The 21992-nt window shown below is 42.5% G+C and overlaps 1 protein-coding gene across 3 annotated transcripts; it reads right to left on the bottom strand.

Annotated features, from left to right (window-relative positions):
• Nucleotides 1–241: 241 nt before the first annotated feature.
• On the bottom strand, nucleotides 242–20541 carry ifngr2 (interferon gamma receptor 2). 3 transcript variants are annotated; one of them, XM_034202063.1, is made up of 7 exons: nucleotides 20383–20541; nucleotides 10658–10772; nucleotides 10034–10203; nucleotides 9613–9758; nucleotides 7639–7780; nucleotides 6072–6214; nucleotides 242–1358 (listed from the first exon to the last, which is right to left on the bottom strand). In XM_034202063.1, exons 1-7 carry the CDS (start codon nucleotides 20420–20422, stop codon nucleotides 1257–1259), a joined length of 858 nt encoding a protein of 285 aa, XP_034057954.1. In that variant the 5' UTR covers nucleotides 20423–20541; the 3' UTR covers nucleotides 242–1256. The 3 variants fall into 3 exon arrangements, with proteins under 3 accessions (XP_034057954.1, XP_034057955.1, XP_034057956.1); XM_034202064.1 differs by lacking the exon at nucleotides 6072–6214 and having other exon boundaries at nucleotides 20383–20540; XM_034202065.1 differs by lacking the exons at nucleotides 6072–6214; nucleotides 7639–7780.
• Nucleotides 20542–21992: the final 1451 nt, after the last annotated feature.

Below are 21992 nucleotides of genomic sequence, written 5' to 3' on the forward strand. Positions count from 1 at the left end.
AGTCAGTGGTATGACGTGTTGCTGTTATCTGATAGCAGTCTGCAGCACAATGGACCGGACTAGACGTTTGTTTCTGGTGCTTAAAGTTTTTATGTAAATACAATGGGTCCTTTCAGAAACTGTGTACCAGTTAATCAGACAGTACTCAGGAGCTTTCTCCTTTAGAAGTATGAAAGCTGTGGACAGTGTGGTGTGAATGATCAGCAGAGGCAGAGAAGTCACAGGGACAGGACGTCACCAACCGGATGAGACTGGATCCCAATGCTTTCTACGCTTTACATTAAGTCATTTATTGCGAGTCAGTAAAGTTAAGCATCATACACATAATGATCAAGAAGTAAAAATCACTCTTGGCAATGCTGAGATTAGTAAAGAAAGTACTTGATGCTGACCAAGAAAGAGCATCAGACAAAAGCAACATCATGATCAGAAAACGTACACTGGTAGACAATCAACAGAAACGCAGCCTTTGTGTCTCATGTCCAGGAGGGGCCAGAGTAAGGTTTAGTATTCTTCCAGAATTAAGATGATCACTCAATTGTTTCTGCTTTAGGGAATAAACAGCTCTTTGCCAATGGTTCTTATGTCATTTCATCTTCACCATACCTGATTTAGTATTAAATGCCAGTTATATTTCCAGCCATGGGCATGTCTCAGTCCAATCTGAAGCCGTTAGTAATGGTTTCATAAAGTTTCAGACTAAATCTTCTCGTTTCCATGGTTGCGGTTAGTTAAACCAAGGCAACCTGAGGTAATGCCATGAGTGTTTTAATGTGGTAAATGAATGCCTATAAAGCAATATATGATTACTATCTCAACATGGGGGGGGGGTTAAGGGTTTAATCGTTGATCTTAACAGAAAAATGTTCTCTGTAGGTCCCGGTGCAATTTTTGACATTGTTCTCCTGTTGGCATTTAAAAAAAGATGGATGCTCATTCCAAGGTTCAGAAATTCTGCCAATAAGTCCTTATGTCTGTAATTCCCTAAAATCATTGAAGCCACATTGAAGAGAGAATTAAGGTGGATTGTAATAGTGGGGAGCTTGTTTACTCAATCTAGACCTTATACCCTCTACCCAGCAATCACATTTCAACCTGACATCAAATCCTCACTTGTAATGAGTTTAAATCCATCCCAGCAGAACGTTTGTCCTAAGGGAGAAGCAGAGTGTCTCCCTACAGCTCAGTGTTTAGGTCTAATCGCCACATAACAAAATAAGAAGGCCACTTAGAGGAAGAGTAGTGCAGAAACAGTTTCATTCTCTGAGCTCTACTGGGGACATGGAAGTAATGACATCATAGTGCTCCTCAGTGCTGCTGTGGATGGGAAGGAAGGGCTCAGGAATTGGCTCGAATAACTAGAAGAAAAGAAAAAACAAGGTTATTGTGGAGATAGTGGCATCATATGAAGGCATAAAACCTAAGAAATGTATCAGTGAGGGTAAACAGGCCCAGTGTTTCCCCTAGGATGGAGTCATAGCAGCGGTGCTAAGGCCCGTGGGCCCAGCATAATGTGAGCGTGGAGCGCGTGGAATTTTTTAGTGTGTGCACGTGCAAAGTGCGCCCCGCCAATTTGTTTCTATTGCGGCTTTCACACCAGCGCTTTTCCCTTTCTAGCTCCGAGCGGGAGCTTTTCTGGTTCAGCTCCGGTTTCCCTTTTCTGCTCCCGCTCTGTTCACACCGCCCAGCACCCGACTGGTGCTGCTGCGTCATGACGTCATCGTTTACATCGTTGATTTGCTCCCCAACGTCGTTACGGCGCTCACAACAACAACGGGGAACTGCGTCGGGTCGATGATCGTGTTGCTTTTAATCACACGAAGCCAGATTAAATTAAATAAGGACTTCTCCAACCTTATGCTTTTCTCCAGCGTGCCGTGGTTCATTGTTTATTAATGTGTTTCTGCAGCATTTACCGACCACTGGCTGCTCTTCCATGGGAGTTTATTCTCCTCCGTTAGCTCCCGGTTAGCTCACACTGCTGCGGCCGCTCTAAAGTATTCACTGTCCGACTCACACAAGCAGCTGATACATATCCCCAGTTCCCCTTAGCCTAAGTGAATGTGTGTCAGTCTGAATTGACGCTGTATGGCATCACAACGCTGTTATGAAAGTTTCTCTGGTATAAAATGGGTGATGTTAGCATAGCAACCGAAGCTAAACTGACTACTTGCTATTGCTATCCTATTGTGGCATAAACCGTTTTCTACAGGCACATTTTACCGGCGTATTTTTATTATGATTCTACTTGTGATAGTCGGACATGACAACCTGTGCAGCCCATGTATTGATTCCATCCTATAGCTGCTATAATACAAAACAAAACGTCTGCCTCTCTCCACAATGATCAATAACAGTGAACGGATGGTCAAAGTAAGGTACAAATAAACAGAATCACACGAAGCCTGGTTAGTGTTGCCTGACTTTATAAAGTGTGTTTATAAGCACTACTGCTTGTAGGCAGGCATGACAGTCGACCCATGTTCAGGGGAGGTGGGTTTAGTTTCCTGCACGCCTCGACGTAAGAGAGACGTAAGCGACGCCACCTCTTAGCTCCGAAGCTCTTGCCTCTAGACTGACCATTTTTTGGAGCTGGAAGTGAACCCGATTCCGGAGCTAAGAGCCGGCGCCGCTGCGGTGTGAACAGGAAAAACCGGCGCTTTTCAGGCTCCAGCTCCGAGCCGGAGCTGAAAAAGCGCTGGTGTGAAAGGGGCATATGTGTCTGCCAGCACAAGAAAGGCTCTTGAGGCCTAGTACCAGGACCGGTTCTAGCCAATTTGATGCCCTAGGCGAGATTTTATAAAGAATAAATGAAAAATCTCTACAAAAGACAAATACACTAGAAAAACAGAAACTTATTGACATAGAGTAATATACGTCAAAATGGCTTCAAATGTATTCAGTATTGTATCAACATGTTTGAATTGGGGGGTGGACGTCACATCCTCTAGGGGGGTCCGGGGGTAAAGTAAAATGCTTCAATCTGGTGCACTTTGAGCACACAATTACTAGAGACCTGATCTAGGGGGTACAACTCTAAAACACCCATATGAAAAAGATCGGTTTACATTTTAATAATTAAATAAGTATATGAACATAACCAGTAACAAATAAATGTAACTTATTTTATTTTTGTTCGTTCATTCATATCTTATTTTACCTAGTTAACATTTATTTATGCATAATTTGTATCTCTCCAACTTTAAACGATATTTTTGATTTACTGTCCTATAGTATACATTGGAATGATTTCAAATCTGTTTTTATTCATTCTAATAATTATAAAGGGGTGCCTTGGAAATATGTGTTTACATCATTTGTGGTCAAAACGTTTGAGACCCACTGAGATAACTTAGACTAAAATTAACTATCTAAACCAGGCATGGCCAAACTAAGGCCCGCGGGCCATATACGGCCCGTTGGGCTTTTGAATCCGGCCCGCCGAATATTGGTACAAATTTGTCCAAATTATAGTAAAGACCGCATTCATTTTGTCTTTTTCCTGCAATACCCGGCATTTCAGTTGATCCCACTAGATGGCGCACTCTAGACACAATTGACCTTTGCTGGAGTCTGGCCTATTCTCTCAGCTGGCCCCACTCGGCAACCCGGCAAGATCCAAGAACCAAATACGTCACGCTTACATTGGAGGGGGTCGAGATTAACCTGAGCAATAACAGTTCATGGCAAGTACGACGAATACAAGTTGTAACAAGCAGTAGCACTGAGCTAAGTGACTAGAACGCGACCACACACTTATAAAAAACACTTATATAAAGTCAGGCAACACTAACCAGGCTTAGTGTGATTCTGTTTATTTTATCTTACTTTAATAACCATCCGTTCTCTGTTATTGACCATTGTGAAGAGGCAGTCGTTTTCCTTTTGTTTTGTATTATTGCAGCTATCGGATGGAATCAATACATGGGCTACATGTGGCCATCACAAGTAAAATCATAACGAAAACTACGCCGGTAAAATATGCGTGTAGAAAACGGCTTATGCCACAATATGATAGCAACAAGTAGTCAAGATAGTCTGATTAGCTTTGGTTGCTATGCTAACATCACCTGTAGAATGCCAGAGAAACTTTCATAAACTTTTCATAACAGCGTTGTGATGCCAAGCAGCACTAAAACACATTCACTGATGGGGATATTTATTAGCTGCTTGAGTGACAGTCAGACAATGAAAACTTTACAGCGGCCGCTGCCGCGAGTTGACGGGAGAATAAACTCCGGTAGACGAGCAGCACTGCAGCGGGCAGCACTGCAGCGGGCGGTAATGCAGCTGAACCACATTAATAAACAATGCACTACGGCACTCTGGAGAAAGGTACAAGGTTGGAGAAGTAGTTCTTTAATTTAATCTGGCTTCGTATAATTAAAAACTACCCGACGCAGTCCTATATTGATGTTGTTGTGAGCGGTGTTGCGGAGAAAATCAGCGCCGTAAAACGCTGTGTGGGTCATAAGAAAGCACGTAAACGGTTACGTCATGACGCAAACGATGACGTAATGACGCAATAATTCACCTTTGAACCTAATTCACCTTTGAACCTGCATCTGTAACAATGAGTGGACCAAAGAAAAGAAAAGTCGACAATGAGTGCAGAGTGTATAATGAGGAGTGGACAGCTAAATATTTTTTCACCGATCTGCTACTGTCAAATTTTAAAACTCATAGTGGCCCCGAGCCAAAAAGTTTGCCCACCCCTGATCTAAACACTCAGAGAGTCCTTTACCTCACTGACAGGAGAGCTCTCCTCCACCCTGGTTGTAGAAACATCTACTTCTTATAGAAGTAGATGTTAGCGCAGCTAGCACCAGATTCTAATAACAACAGCGCCATTACCGGTGCACCCTCTCTCTCTCCTTCACTCGCTCGCTCCCTCGCACTTTGGCTGTGAGCTGATGGCGCCTGATAAGCCAACATCCCCCACTTTCATCACTTACAGCGCCCATCGTACAGGGCAAATTAAAAGTGTAACCGGAGTTAAAAGGGTGTTACATTTACTTAATTATGAATATTGTTACATCAAGGCCGAAAATTAGGATGAGCGCCAACGGTCAAAAATGTTTTTTCCCCTCCCAGAGCTACCAGTGCAGCGCCTCCCAGATCTATGCCAAAAATCGGCCCTGCCTAGTACATACAGTGGCAATGTCTCAAGATTTAGCAAAAATACACCTTTATTGAACACAAATACTACAAATCCACATAACAAACAATCAAAAATGAAAAAGGGTTGCCACTTATTATTTTAATAAAAAAAATTATTAGCAGCGGCGCCATTTGTATATAGGGAAAACACTGAGGCCATATTCACCCCTCACCTCAAGATCTGTGATGCCCCTTTCCCACCAAAGCAGTTCCAGGGTCAGTTCGGAGCTAGTGCCCGATTAAGCACCGGTTCTTTCCGTTTCCAACACAGCGGCCCCGGTCTTATCTGGCCCCACTCGACTGCCCGTCAAGAACCAAGATATAAATAGATAAAATACGTTGCGCTTATGTCTGAGGCGGGCCAGGGGTGCTGAGCAAAGTGACTAGACTAGAGGGATATTTATCAGCTGCTGTGTGACAGTCAGACAGTGAATACTTTACAGCGGACTCTGCCTTGAGTTAACGGTAGACTAAACTCCGGTGGACGAGCAGCACTGCAGCAGTTGGTAAATGCCGCTGAACCACATTAATAAACAATTAACCACTGCACTCTGGAGAAAAGTATAAGGGTTGAGAAGTAGTTCTTTAATTTAATCTGGCTTTCTACGATCTCATTTAGGATAATTAGAGCCTCATGAAACTTTACCGGCCAAACAAACTGTTCCTGCTGAAACTGACAGTGGGGGGGTTTCTGAGTAGTTTTCTGAACAGAACAGCTCTCAGTCCAATTGACTAATTGAAAAATGCAATTCTTACAAAGCTCCGATGTCCATCTCTGGCAGTTTCAATGAGCTGCGATTAGAGAGGCCAGCCAGCTGCTGGTTGATTTGCTGTGTGTGCATTGTATATTTGCTGTCTGAAACAGTGTGTACAGTGTGATTGAGGGGTTGTGTTTAAGTGTTTGTGCTTACGTGTTCTCGGAACGTGTATCGAGGTTGCAACCAACGTTTGAATCTCTCACGCTGGAAGAGGAAGAAGTACGCTATCACAGGAAACACAAGGAGCAGGACGCCCACAAGCACCAAAGAGACTATGGTGACTGTCCGTCTGGAGTCTGACACACACACACACACACACACACACACACACACACACACACACACACACACACACACACACACACACACACACAACACACACACACACACCACACACACACACACACACACACACACACACACACACACACACACACACACACACACACACACACACAGTTCAGTAGTTTTAAAATTACAGAAGAAGATTTTCATGTTGCATTGCCAATAAATTACAAGCACAGATGAAGATATGTTGTGGAGGATATCTTGAGTGCTTCTGCTGTTTCAGAGCCACATTTCTATCTCGTTACCATCAAACCAGTTCCAGTTCCGAACCGGTTCTTCTTTTTAGCCCCAGGTGTGTTTCCACCGCTCAGAGCACGACTGGTGCTGCGTCGTCATGACATCACCGTTTGCGTTGCCGATTTATTTCTGCGTCGGGTCGATGATCGTGTTGCTTTTAATCATACGAAGCCAGATTAAATTAAATAACGACTTCTCAACCCTTGTACTTTTCTCCAGAGTGCCGTGGTTCATTGTTTATTAATGTGGTTCAGCAGCATTTACCGACCGCTGCAGTGCTGCTCGTCCACTGGAGTTTAGTCTACCTCTAATTCACGGCAGCTTCCGCTGGAAAGTATTCATAGTATCCCCCCCCCCCCCCATAAGTGAATGTGTGTCAGTCTGAATTGACGCTGTTTGGCATCACAACACTGTTATTAAAGTGTCTCTGGTATAAGACAGGTGATGTTAGCATAGCAACCTAAGCTAATGTGACTATATTGACTGATGGTTGTTATCATATTGTGGCATTAGCCGTTTTCCACAGACACATTTTACCGGCTTATTTTTCTTTATGATTTAACTTGTGTAGCCTGCCAGCGGATGACTGACTTCACCCGCTGATATAATAAAAAAACAACAATCGTATGAGGCAGTGTGCTGATCTTCAAGACGGGAAATAACAGAGAACAAATGGTCAATAAAAGTAAGGTAAAAACACACAGCATCACACTGTGCCTGGTTAGTGTTGACTGGCTTTATAGAAGTGTGTTTTGTGTGGCTCTAGTCACTTTGCTCAGCGCTGGTGCCCCCTCCGAAGTAGCCAGATGAGAGCCGGCCCTGCTGCGGTGGAAACAGGAAGAACCGGTTGTTAATCGGGCACTAGCTCTGAACTGACCCTGGAACTGTTTTGGTGGGAAAGGGGCAACATAGTGATATGATACTCAAAAAGGAGTACATTTCAGCGGAATATTTAAAAATCTGTAAAATAATACCAGCTTCCATGGCAAGGAATGTTCATCTGAAATTGCACAACCATAAAAACGGGGGAACTTTTTTGGAAAACTGCAGAAGCCAACCAAAGTAATGCGGCCAATGTGCTTCTTTAATGCCTGAACACTGGCTTTGCATGGCTGAAAAACTACCATGTCCTTACCTGACTCGGGGATGAGCTCACACTGGGTACAGGTGGGTAGTCCCTCGGTTTGTTTGAAATACAGGTACTGCACCCTAGTACAGTACCGCTGTCCCTCCTGCAGCTCATCAATGGTCACTGAGGCCGGACCATCTTTATAATCCTGCATAAGAGTGCAAAGCGTTTGGATAATATCACTGCATTTTACACATACAAGGCCAATATTTCCTTTAGTGATGAACAAATGTAATTAAATATATAATTGCCATTATTATGACTTATTTCTACTATGACTGATATTTGCGATACAAGATAGAATGATCATTTTTGTTTTCATTTTCATTGATAAACATATTAAATGATAATGGCGTTTGCCGGACTCTGTACAAAATGAAGAGAAATGCCTCGCTGAAGGGAACTCGACGCAAGAGGTGAGCCTGCTTCCTTCCAGGGTTTAGGCCACACTCCGGCCTTAGTCCATTTGGGTGGTGCATTTTAGCACATTTGAGTGCAGTGAGCACATGTTAGGGCAAGCTCTGCACTGTGCTCAAACAGCGGGTTCGCTCAATGTCTATAAATGTAGTGGCAAGCGTGCGGTTCCCCCTCATGTAAACACTGTTGCTGTTGTTAGCACTGCAAGCACTATACGCTTTTGATAGCACTGTTAGCTGTTATCCTCTGGCTCAGCAGTCGCCATGTGGAGGCAGTCCCTCTGTTTTACCCTTAAGTAAAACCATACGAATTGGAGGAATACTGAGCCAGATAAATTGGAAAGTATTCTGCATTTTGGCCTTCTGTCCAGTAAGATGGATTTCTTGACAAACGAAAAAGATAATTTAGGTATTCAAAGCCTTGACTGTGAAACACAATGTCAACCTGCTGCACACCTTTGTTCTCAGTCTGTTTTCCTTCCTTTCCTGTCAACTGTCTACCTTGTATTCAATCATTAATTATCATGATTAGTCAATGGAGCTGTTGACACGGTTAGCATTTATGAGCCACCACCAAACACTAATCATCATACATAGTGAAATTGGCTTAAAAACACAGCACACAGGCAGGTGATGGCAGAGACAGTAGCAAGTCTGTCCTTCCCAATGCTGATCTCATGTTGGCTGTTGTCGACAGGAAGAGGAGATTAAGCCTTTTATTTATTGTAAAAGGAGATCCTCACAAAAATGTTAACACCTAAACAGCAGTTCGAAAATGAACCAGCTTAGTGTGAAAACAGTCTTAGATGACCTACAAAGTGAAACAGGTAGCAAAAGCAGGTGTCTAATGGTGCATTTCCACTGCAGGGCCTCGCACGGCTCACACTTTATGCTGCGTTTCCATTACAGTTTAGGAACTGGGGTAGTAACTATAGTAACGCAGTGTAGGCGGAGCCGTGATGCCATCTTCAATGCGAAACACAAAACCAACATCAGCCGTTAGCTCTTAGCACTCAGAGCTCACAGCTCCTCATATCTGTTCAGAAACTAGACAAAAGTTAAACAAGTACAAACCACAGACTGTCTGTGTCATGGTGAATACAGTCGCTGGTTTATTTATGTCTGTAGGCCGTTGTTGTGAGTGTGGACGGTCGGAGCATTTACTGCTTTAGCTTAGCCGAACTCCATTCAGAAAACACGCTTTTTAAAAAGGTGTTTCTCTGCCGTCTGTCTGCAGACTTGTCAAAGCATTAATTCATGGTTTTTACTAACCGGTATCAGTATGTTGTTACTTCGGCATCATTTAGAAACGTGTATTACAATTACATCACGGTCAAATATGTTCATGTTGTTGTAGTTGCCAGCGATTCTCTCTCTAGTTTAGCATATTCAGCCTGGTTGTTGGCCCGGAAAGAACCTCGATTTTGGAGAGCTAGAAAAACTGTGAAAAAGTACCCGCTAGCCGGAACTACGCCTAGTGGAAACGCAACCAAACACGGGCCGGGCACGGCACGCTTAAACCGCGCTGTAGTGGAAATGCGCCATAACTGACAAGGTTCCTCACCTGGAGGGCCTCTCCTTTCTTGCCATAGTAAACCCTGTACTTTGCATGGTCGGCATGTTCCCGAAGAAAAGTGGTGTTCCTACTCAAATGTACAGTGAGGGAGCCAGGACTCGCAGTGAGACTAAAGTCCGGAGTACAGAGGTGACCTGGAAGAGCACAATAAACAGGTTGAGTGTTGATAAAATCAAGACAGAGATCAGTGTTTACTGTATTTGGGAATTGAAAGGATTTCTTCATGCTAAAGTCTGCTGTTATTTATAATGTCCACTGAAAATATTTCCCTCTAACCAACATTTGAATTGTATAGATCATAGGCCACCATTTAATATCAACATATCTCATTCGCAGCACTGAGCCAGTGTGAACAATGCTATCATGGCGATCCACAGCGCCCTCTTTACATGGTAGGTGGTGCTCTTACCATGTTTGCTACAGGCTTGGACTGATGGGGAGTTCTGCCCATGCCTCTCTGCTTGCACACGCAGCATCACACAGCCGTACTCACTCCTAGCTTTGATGGAACTGACATTGCAGGAATTTAAAGATATATGGACACAGTATGGAACATCTGTCCACACACAACTGTCAAAGCTGAGAAAAAGAAACAGGAGAAACCATTAGTTCTGTCATGATGTCATGATAACTACTAAGAAAAACACTGTCTGTGAGCTGTTTCACAACAAATAATAAATCTGTCTATAAATAGTAGATATATGGATATTTAGTGGAAAAAGTATAATTCTACAGAAGGGAAAAATAATCAATATTCCTGCATTTTACATGCATTATTGTGTCACTTGCACTTTTATACTGCACATTTACTTCCTCTTTTATGTATATTACTTTATGTTGCGCTGTTGGAGGAGCCTGGGACTTGAGATGCTCATTGCCAACAAATGCACTGTGGCTATTGTGCATATGACATTAAAGCCTTTGAATCTTAACATATGTCCAGATATGACAGACAACAAAGAATCTTACTGATCGCTCCTCATGCAGGGTGTAGATTGGCACACTGCATAAGGCCCCCACCATCAGAGCTCACCTGCTGTATTGAGCGGTGTAGGTGACATCTCCGTCGTCAGGGTCAGGACTCCATCTCAGCAGCCAGTTATCTACCTGGATGTCCTGTGGGGGTGCTGGAGGGGCTTCAGAAAACACTGGGACACATGGGGAGGGACGTGAACAGATAAGAGGATGTTCAACATTTTATGAAGCAGCCTTAATACAAGCTAAAGGCACATTGTGTCATAAGATCTGAGCTTTTTGTAGGAGTTAGTACTTGTCTGCAATTATGACACAAATAAAACGTTTTTGAATTGTTAAATTAGACTTGGAAATTATTTTAATCACATGGCTCAATTCAAACGGGATCGAAAGATAACTTTTCTCTCGCCATTGACTTCAATACATAATTTTTCCAAAATAGAGAGCCGAAATCCCTCCCTTTCCGGTGGAACTCCATGGGACCTTATTTCGGAAAAATGATCTGCCTCTCTCCACAATGATCAATAAAAGTGAACGGATGGTCAAAGTAAGGTACAAATAAACAGAATCACACGAAGCCTGGTTAGTGTTGCCTGACTTTATAAAGTGTGTTCGTTTTAATAAGTGTGTGGTTGTGTTCTAGTCACTTTGCTTGTTACAACTTTCATTTGCCTTAATCGCCATAAACTGTTATTACAATACAATACAACTTTATTTATAAAGCACTTTAAACCTCCAGACCAAAGTGCTGTACAGGCAAATAGATAAAACAAAGCATACAAAACAGTAAAACATTGGTCAGGTTGATCCCGCCCCTGCCCATGCCTTCGACGTAAGCGTAACGTATGCGGTTCTTGCTCCGACAAACCTGCAGGTCCGCTACAACTCTGACTACTTTTAAATCCAGGCTGAAGACTTTTCTTTTTGTCGCTGCTTTTAATTGAACTATTCATATCTTAGACTGCACTGTAACTTTTATCCATGTACTTTTTTTTCTTTTAATATTTAATTGACTGCACTGTAACTTTTATCCATGTATTTTTTCTTTTAATGTTTATTTTATTAGCTTTTCTTTTTAATGACTGATTTTAAATGCCATTTTCTTAATCTCTTTCATTTTTTGTAAAGCACTTTGAATTGCCTTGTGTTGAAAAGGGCTATATAAATAAACTTGCCTTGCCTTGCCTTGCCTTCTAGACCGACAATGTTTGGGTGCTTGGTAAGCACCGGTTTTCGGTGCTTAGAGCCGGCTCCGCTGCGGTGTGAACAGGAAAACACGGTGCTTATCAGGCTCTAGCTCCGAACCGGCGGGGCAGTTTACACACACGCAGCTGCTACATGCAGCAACACACACACACGGAGGAGATGGCGGAGAAAACGCGCTCCGAGGTGGTTAAACTATAGCCGTCTCGATGTGGACAATACTCGTTACCAAAAGTTCTATAAGAGTTTAGCATGTAAGGGCGGTAACACGAGCAATTTGTCTAAACATTTAGCAAAAGGTGCTCCACATTCAGACGGAGGAATGCACCGGGTTCGACTGTCTTTCTAGCAGCTCTGTAGCCCCATCCACGAGTAATGTTTCCACGTCAGGTGTTATGTATGCTAGCAGCAACACACGGAGTTAACTACATTATACAAACATGGGTTAATGATTAGAGGTGACTGAGTTATTTATTTTGTTAAAGTTTCAGCTATTCTGTTTTCAGTTCTGTCATCACATTATTTAATACGATTTGTTAAAACATTGTTGTTTCTTTTGATGTGAAATATTATTTATTTAATTTAAATAAAAAGCAATGTTAGTTTTGTTCACAATTTGTTTAGTTAGTTTACCTTCTTTTTTTCTCCAAAACAACCGATAAGAGTACCGTTAAAAGACCGTATCGATAAGCGGTATCGATAATAGTAGTACCATTAAAACCTTAACGATACCCATCCCTACTAAACGGGGTTCTTTGTAGTATTCCATTTACTGACGATGGGGCGCTGCCTAACTACGTAGCCTCGATTAAAGCAAACAGAAGAAGACGACATGTATCAACAAACCACCGCAGCCCGGACTTGTACCGGAGCAGCGGAGGAGTGATGAGGTATCTAGAGATCTGAGTCCAGCAGAGGAGTGATGAGGTATCTATAGATCTGAGTCCAGAGGAGGAGTGATGAGGTATCTAGAGATCTGAGTCCAGCAGAGGAGTGATGAGGTATCTAGAGATCTGAGTCCAGAGGAGGAGTGATGAGGTATCTAGAGATCTGAGTCCAGAGGAGTGATGAGGTATCTAGAGATCTGAGTCCAGAGGAGGAGTGATGAGGTATCTAGAGATCTGGGTCCAGAGGAGGAGTGATGAGGTATCTAGAGATCTGAGTCCAGCGGAGAGATGAGGTATCTAGAGATCTGAGTCCAGAGGAGTGATGAGGTATCTAGAGATCTGAGTCCAGCAGAGGAGTGATGAGGTATCTAGAGATCTGAGTCCAGCGGAGAGATGAGGTATCTAGAGATCTGAGTCCAGAGGAGTGATGAGGTATCTAGAGATCTGAGTCCAGAGGAGGAGTGATGAGGTATCTAGAGATCTGGGTCCAGAGGAGGAGTGATGAGGTATCTAGAGATCTGAGTCCAGAGGAGGAGTGATGAGGTATCTAGAGATCTGAGTCCAGAGGAGGAGTGATGAGGTATCTAGAGATCTGAGTCCAGAGGAGGAGTGATGAGGTATCTAGAGATCTGAGTCCAGCGGAGAGATGAGGTATCTAGAGATCTGAGTCCAGAGGAGTGATGAGGTATCTAGAGATCTGAGTCCAGAGGAGGAGTGATGAGGTATCTAGAGATCTGGGTCCAGAGGAGGAGTGATGAGGTATCTAGAGATCTGAGTCCAGAGGAGGAGTGATGAGGTATCTAGAGATCTGAGTCCAGAGGAGGAGTGATGAGGTATCTAGAGATCTGAGTCCAGAGGAGGAGTGATGAGGTATCTAGAGATCTGGGTCCAGAGGAGGAGTGATGAGGTATCTAGAGATCTGAGTCCAGAGGAGAGATGAGGTATATAGAGATCTGAGTCCAGCAGAGGAGTGATGAGGTATCTAGAGATCTGAGTCCAGCAGAGGAGAGATGAGGTATCTAGAGATCTGAGTCCAGAGGAGAGATGAGGTATCTAGAGATCTGAGTCCAGAGGAGGAGTGATGAGGTATCTAGAGATCTGAGTCCAGCAGAGGAGAGATGAGGTATCTAGAGATCTGAGTCCAGAGGAGGAGTGATGAGGTATCTAGAGATCTGAGTCCAGAGGAGAGATGAGGTATCTAGAGATCTGAGTCCAGAGGAGAGATGAGGTATCTAGAGATCTGAGTCCAGAGGAGTGATGAGGTATCTAGAGATCTGAGTCCAGAGGAGGAGTGATGAGGTATCTAGAGATCTGAGTCCAGAGGAGGAGTGATGAGGTATCTAGAGATCCGAGTCCAGCGGAGGAGTGATGAGGTATCTAGAGATCTGAGTCCAGAGGAGGAGTGATGAGGTATCGAGATATTTGAGTCCAGCGGAGGAGAGATGAGGTATCTAGAGATCTGAGTCCAGAGGAGGAGAGATGAGGTATATAGAGATCTGAGTCCAGAGGAGGAGTGATGAGGTATCTAGAGATCTGAGTCCAGAGGAGGAGTGATGAAGTATCTAGAGATCTGAGTCCAGAGGAGAGATGAGGTATCTAGAGATCTGAGTCCAGAGGAGGAGTGATGAGGTATCTAGATATCTGAGTCCAGAGGAGTGATGAGGTATCTAGAGATCTGAGTCCAGAGGAGTGATGAGGTATCTAGAGATCTGAGTCCAGCGGAGAGATGAGGTATATAGAGATCTGAGTCCAGCAGAGGAGTGATGAGGTATCTAGAGATCTGAGTCCAGAGGAGGAGTGATGAAGTATCTAGAGATCTGAGTCCAGCGGAGAGATGAGGTATATAGAGATCTGAGTCCAGAGGAGGAGTGAAGTAGTGATGAGGTATCTAGAGATCTGAGTCCAGAGGAGGAGTGATGAAGTATCTAGAGATCTGAGTCCAGAGGAGGAGTGATGAGGTATCTAGAGATCTGAGTCCAGAGGAGGAGTGATGAGGTATCTAGAGATCTGAGTCCAGAGGAGGAGTGATGAAGTATCTAGAGATCTGAGTCCAGAGGAGGAGTGATGAGGTATCTAGAGATCTGAGTCCAGAGGAGGAGTGATGAGGTATCTAGAGATCTGAGTCCAGCGGGCTGCTTGTGTTTCTGTTCATCAGGACATCATATGACCAGCAGATCCTGTGTGAACGCTCTACGTTAGTCAGTGGACGTCCGACAACATGCACACGAACTGATATTGCAGCTATAGGCTATACTTTGGTTTAAATTGCGTGAATAAACTAGCTAGAGAGCTAAAGTTAATTACATTCATCCAATGTCAGGATTAACTTTTAACAAACGTTGTAATGTTTTTCTTTCATTTCAATTTGAGTAAAACATTGAAGATATAACATTGTATTGTTTTCTTTTTACACTGACTCAGATATAATGAAACGATTACGCCAGTCGAAGCTCAGCTTCAGAGACACAGACACAGACACAGACCAAGACAACACAGAGACAGAGACAGAGACAGAGACAGAGACAGAGACAGAGAGAGAGAGAGAGAGAGAGAGAGAGAGAGAGAGAGAGAGACGACGAGAGAGAGTAGAGAGAGAGAGGAGAGATAGAGAGAGAGAGAGAGTAGAGAGAGAGAGAGAAGAAGATCGAGAGGAGAGAGTAGAGAGCGTAGATAGATATAGCTATCTACATCATCTACTTCTCTCTCCTCTCTTCTCTCTCTCTCTCTCTCTCTCTCTCTCTTCTCATCTTCCTCTGCTCATCTCTCTCTCTCTCTCTCTCTAGCTCTCCGATCACTTACCTTACTGCAGTCACACAGAAGAATGTAGGCTTAATAACCCTATCTATTTTAAACAACATACATCTATTGCAGTTATGTCATAATAACATACAATTGTATAAAACACAATTTGCTTACATCTTTGTTCTCTTTTGAGAATCAAACAAAACAGATTTAAATAAAAAAAGAATGCAAACAAACGAGTGAAATGAACTAAATAGCTGAATTGCTTTTAATTCACTGGCAGGAGCGACAAGTGAGGAGGAGCAAACAGTGAACAACGAGGGAGAGATTGAACAAAGAGAAAGAGTAGAGGACAGAGAGAGTAATGAACAGGAAGAAGACAGAGAGACTCAAGAAGATGGAAGAGAGGCTGCAGGTTATGGAAAGGAGAGATACATGGAAAGTGAATGTTGACAATGTTTTGTGATCATTTTAGCCTCTTCAACAGTCACATTACAACAGTCATTAGGTCTGCTTACTATCACCTGAAGAATATATCGAGGATTAAAAAACTAATGTCACAACAGGACTTAGAAAAGCTTGTCCATGCTTTTATTTTCAGTAGACTCGACTACTGCAAAAGTGTATTCACAGGGCTGACAAAAAAATCCATCAGAAAGCTGCAGCTGATCCAGAACGCTGCTGCACGTGTCCTCACTAACACTAACAGAGTGGATCACATCAGTCCGGTTCTGAAATCTCTACATTGGCTTCCAGTCAGTCAAAGAATTAATTTTAAAGTACTATTGCTAGTTTTTAAATCATTACATGGTTTAGGACCAAAGTATATTGTTGAACTCCTACATAATTACGAGCCATCAAGGTGCCTCAGGTCTTCTGGGACGGGTCTGCTATCGGCTCCGAGAGTAACAACAAAACATGGAGAGGCAGCGTTTAGCTGTTATGACCCGACACTCTGGAACAAACTACCCAAAGCATGCACGTCCGCAGAAACGCTTTTAAATCGAGACTAAAAACATATCTCTTTGCCGCTGCTTTGAATTGAGATGCTCATATTCAAACTACAGTATGCCTTTTAAACATGTATTGTTTACCTGTGGTGTTTATTTTTATTATCTTTGCTTCGTAATGTCTGTTGTACAATTGTATAATGTGTTTTTAATGTATTTATTCTAGTGCTGTCAAAATTATTGCGTTAACGGCGGTAATTAATTTTTTGAATTAATTGCGTTAAAATATTTAACGCATTTAACGCATGTGCAGAATGGCCCGCCCCATACGTGCCACCAGTGGCAGCGCCAGGGTATGGCTGGGGTAGGCTACACCCATACCAAGAAATGGCTTAGCCCCACCATGAAAAATGATGTTAAAGTAAGCAAAATAAAGTCTGCCAACTCGCGCGGAGTAAATTGCACAGACAGCAGTTAGTAAGATTGATTTCAGTAGCCACGGTTTTGAAAACTTTTGTCACGTAGTGATCGTCTTCTCAATAGAACATCTTTGATAACGGCGTGGTGTTGTTGCAGGAAGTCCCGACGGAGAATACTTTTGCTGTAGTACAGGGGTGCACATAACTGGTACGCAGGTTATGTGCGTAATCTCTCTGAAATGCGTACCGTCACTTGTGTCACAAAGCACATTTGCGTACCGACGTACTTGTGAAGCTTTTCCAGAAGGCGGTTAGATCACCGGACGACAGAGTCGGTCTCCGTGTGCACAGACAGGGCTGCTGTTAACGTCGGTCTGTACAACGGACTTGTGCCAAAACTACGCCAACCGGCTGCGGAGGGAGACTCCCCCCCCCCCCCTTCACTGGAGAACTGCGCTAAAACAGCTGATCACAACGTTCAGCTGACCCCCCCCCCCCCTCTGTCGACTTTCCTGAAGTACTCCCCCGTTGATAGAAATCAACACGTAATGAATTAAGACCCCACGGTTTGATGATTGATAGGTGTGTGGGTTGTCTTTCATTTTGACACACAGAATTTTTTTTATAATAAACATAGATACTGTATGTGAAATGGATATATCCGCCTTCTTTCATTTATCTTTCCATTCCCACAACAATATACATAAATAAATGGCATATTTTGGACATAGTTCGAATCGTGATTAATCATGATTAATTAATTTAAGCTGTGATTAATCTGATTAAAAATTGTAATCGTTTGACAGCCCTAATTTATTCCTAAAAAGTATTTTAATTTGTTTTGTAAAGCACTTTGAATTGTCGCATACAGAAAAGTGCTATATAAATAAACTTGCCTTGCCTTCTGCATGTCCAGATCATTAATAGTAACAATCAACTGATACTTATGTATTAATTTATGGTGCAGCCCACTGACTTGGTTTGAAATCAATATATTATCCAATTTGTGACCCCCCACAAGACTTAAAAAGCACCTAAATAGATCATGAAAATCCCCAAAAATATCGGCGGGTATACCCCCGAAACCCCCTAGCATGTTTGGACCTTGGTATTTAGGAAATCCTGGATACGGCCCTGGGTACAACGCTACATTTCCCGCCCCGCCGCAGTCATACAGTAGGCAACGGAGAGCGGCGAGAAACATTTCCTCAGGCATCGAAAAGCGGAACCGAAATTCACATTTCTAAATGATGCCGTTGGAATCGAAATGTTGGGTCGGTCGAATAATCGATTATTATTCACCAGGGTTGCCGAATAATCGATTTTGATCATGGTCAGTTTCTGGCAACCCTAATGCTAATGCGAGGAAATAAAATGGCGGCTTCACAAAAACTTTTCAGAGTTTTACGGGCCGTGGTTTGCAATTCGCCCAGCAATCAGAAATTGGAACCTTTTTCTCCCCAGGAAAGTACCTGCTCTCTAGCAGGGAATAAAAAGGGGTGAAAAGGTTCCCGAAAAAAACAACAACATCCCAAGAACTATCGGAACTATTTCTGGGAAAAGTACGGGAAAAGTACTCCGGTGTGAAAGCGCCTTAGTACCTCAGATATTACCATGGTACCTCAGATATTACCATGGTATCTCAGATATTACTATGATACATTCCTCAGTACCTCAGATATTACCATGGTACCTCAGATATTACCATGGTATCTCAGATATTACTATGATACATGCTTTAGTACCTCAGATATTACCATGGTACCTCAGATATTACCATGGTATCTCAGATATTACTATGATACATGCCTTAGTACCTCAGATATTACCATGGTACCTCAGATATTAATAATAATAATAATAATAGCTTGGATTTATATAGCGCCTTTCATGAGACCCAAGGTCGCTTTACAAGGAAGAACAGGGCAAAACAAACAAATATTACCATGGTATCTCAGATATTACCATGGTATCTCAGATATTACTATGATACATGCCTTAGTACCTCAGATATTACCATGGTACCTCAGATATTACCATGGTATTGTAAGAAATTAAAATCAATGTTTAATGACGTAATTTAGTTTAAACATACAGTAAACTTAAAACGGTTTTATTGTGAAAACATTTCCGGTTAGCATTCGTCTGCGGCTAACGTTGATGCTAAATGCTTTATTTTGAAAAGCTTTACCGGAAGAAGTCTCCGAATGTCAACAGTGAGGTTAACTTCCGGTTTTGTGTTAACAACGATTGCAGCCGTTAAAATGCATTAAATAAAAAGTTATGAAAGAGAGTAAGAGGAGAAAAGGTGTGTGGAGTTATACAATGTAAACACTACGTCTAAATCCTCTGTGAGGTGACGTGCCTTTGTGACGTGCAACAACATGAACCTTTCTGTTGGTCGCTTGTTGGCAGACCCTTCACGCGATGGCAGAGCGAACAGGTACAGGCAGGGCCCATAGTGACAGCCCTATAGTTTAAATGTACTACCCACAAATAAACATATGGACATGGGTTACTATTTAAAAAAAATTATAAATGTATTTAGGAACCTATGCATATGATTGGGGGTGGACCTCAAATCCTCTAGGGGGGTAAGATTTTTATTTTGGAGTTAAATGCATCAATCTGGTGCATTTTGAGGGGGAAATAAAGAGACTAGATCTATGGAAACACCTATATGAAACAGAACTGTATACATTTCAATAATCATAAAATCATGGCCATAACCAATAACATACCATTTCCAATATGAAAAAAACACTAAAACTTGTTTATTTATTTATTTTTGGTTCATTTATAGTTGTGAGTGTGTCTGTGCTCCTGAACCAGCCTCTCCTGTCTCCCCCCTCTCCCCCTGCTCCTCTTTGAGGCAGCAGCAAAGACTAGTTTTAAAAGTGTATCTTACCTTTTTTCACCTAGTTAACTTTTTTTATTTTTTTATTCATGCATGTTTACTGATCACTACCCTCTCAAATGGAAATATGTGTTTACATAAATGGTGACCACACCGTTTGAGACCCACTGAGAACTTAGACTAAGTTAACTATCTAAACACTCAGAGTCCTTCACCTCACCTGAGCTGAGGTTATCCCGAGCTTGAATGACACACAGACCAATCAAGGGCTTTGATTTATGATCTGTATGACAGTGGCCATGTCGGCAGGCCACATCATGTAGACAGCCAGTCACCCTGTGTGAGGCAGGCCACATCATGTAGACAGCCAGTCACCCTGTGTGAGGCAGGCCACTTAACAGGCCAGGCCAGTCCGGGACTGGGTACAGGAGGCGTAGAGCGAGGGATCAACTAAATGGGTCGCGAAATATACTTGGGTGGCCGTTAATATACCTGGGCGGCCAGCCCAAGTAAAGTCTATGTGTGGGAAACCCTGACATAGTGTTAGAGCTTGTGTAGTTTTACAGTGAATAGCTAGCTAACAGCTCTTTCCTTAAACACGGCTGTGATTAGAGCTAAGGGAGGGAGCCTGTTTGCTTAGCTAGCGTTAGCCTGGGTGAAGTGAGGATACAGGATGTTGCCAGCACAGGGTTAGTTCAAATTGTTAAAGCTAACTCATGACTTACCCCGGGGGACGACTAGAATGCACAGGACACCGAGAAGCATCGTGACAGCGTCATTTCATACCGTTTTCGAACACAGCCGTCATTATCTGTCTGTATAACAGAGACCCAAACTTAGTACTTCCTCAATCCGGACGTGACTCACGGGCACGCGCAGCGGACTTCCTGGCACGCCCCTTAAGAAACCACAGGGGAGCTACACTGTACCATATATAGCCTACCTATGTATGTAGTTATAGTTAGTTACTTTACATATTCACATTATGAACTAATACAAAATATAAAGAAACTAATACATAAACTATGATATCACATTATAGGTAAAGATATCGAGCAGCAGTATGTTTGTACTTTTACTCAAGTCTCAAGACTTTGTAAGCAGGACTTTTACATGTAACAAATATTTGTACACTGTAGTATGAAAACTTCATGAGTACTTCAACACCTATGTGTTTGTACTATACTTATACAAACAGTCTATGTACATCCGGGGTTCAGCAAAGTCCAGAAGTCGAATATAGTTCCCCTTTTTCTGTCCATATACGTTTAATTGTGTGTGGGGGTTGGACCTCAGATCCTAACGGGCTCCAGGAGCATGCTACTCCGGGAAGATTTTTATTTTTTTTACATTATAAAGTTCCATTTTACTGTGGGACAGCAATTATCCTATTCTCGCAAAGGATGGTCCAAGGCTAAAGGAGATACTAAAGGAAAGCTGAAGCTCCTTTCCTTATCTTCTGAGAGTTCAAACAGCTGACATGGCTGACAGTTGGGTTCTTCTGGGTCATTTCCCTCAGATTGGAATCTTCCTAAGCAATCTGACGCAACTCCACACCTGTTAAGCCCCAAGCCTGTTTTTCAGGTCTCAGGCTCGAAAATGACCTTTCCACAACAAATGACAATAACTTCACTTCTAAAAGGGGTACATTAATAATCTTTTTTCTCCAAGTAATGATACACCTGTGAGTTGGATGTAGAAAAGTCAGAATCAATATAGATGTTTTTTATTTTAAAGTAAATTCAGATTGAGCATAGTAAAAAACTGTAAATTATAGTGTCCGTCCAAAATTTCTTTTTTACTTATAGTTAAAACCACCCTTGGATGATGGTAAGGTAGACTAAAAGCTTTAGGAATCCAAAGTACAACATATAATAAGTACCCTGTATTAAGATTGATGCAAAACAAGTGATATTTGACCTTTTTAGAGAGGTTTAGCAAAATAAACTCCACCTCTGGGGTCATTTGGGTGGAAATGGGCATATTTGCCGTTTCTCTGGAACCCATTGGTCAATTGTGATGATTGACATCTCTTTTGAACCGTTAGAGCCAATATAATCGAAGGGGAATTTCCACACACGTTACCATTGAGAAGTGATAGCTATGCGCACGCAGTTTGCCCAAAGCGAAGCCTAATTTACGCTCTGAAGTCTGAAAACTTAAAACTAGGTTTATTGCTGATGGATTATCAGAAATCATTCAAAAGTGACACAGACACATTGGATTAACCTATGGATTAACCTTCAGCAGCGTTTTTATCGTTTTAATGCCATTGAAGACAACTTTTGATCAGACAACAACGAAGGTAAGACATATTGCCGTGTTGGCTACCTAA

Source organism: Gymnodraco acuticeps, unplaced genomic scaffold (genome assembly GCF_902827175.1).
Source record: "Gymnodraco acuticeps unplaced genomic scaffold, fGymAcu1.1, whole genome shotgun sequence".
Taxonomy (NCBI): Eukaryota; Metazoa; Chordata; class Actinopteri; order Perciformes; family Bathydraconidae; genus Gymnodraco; species Gymnodraco acuticeps.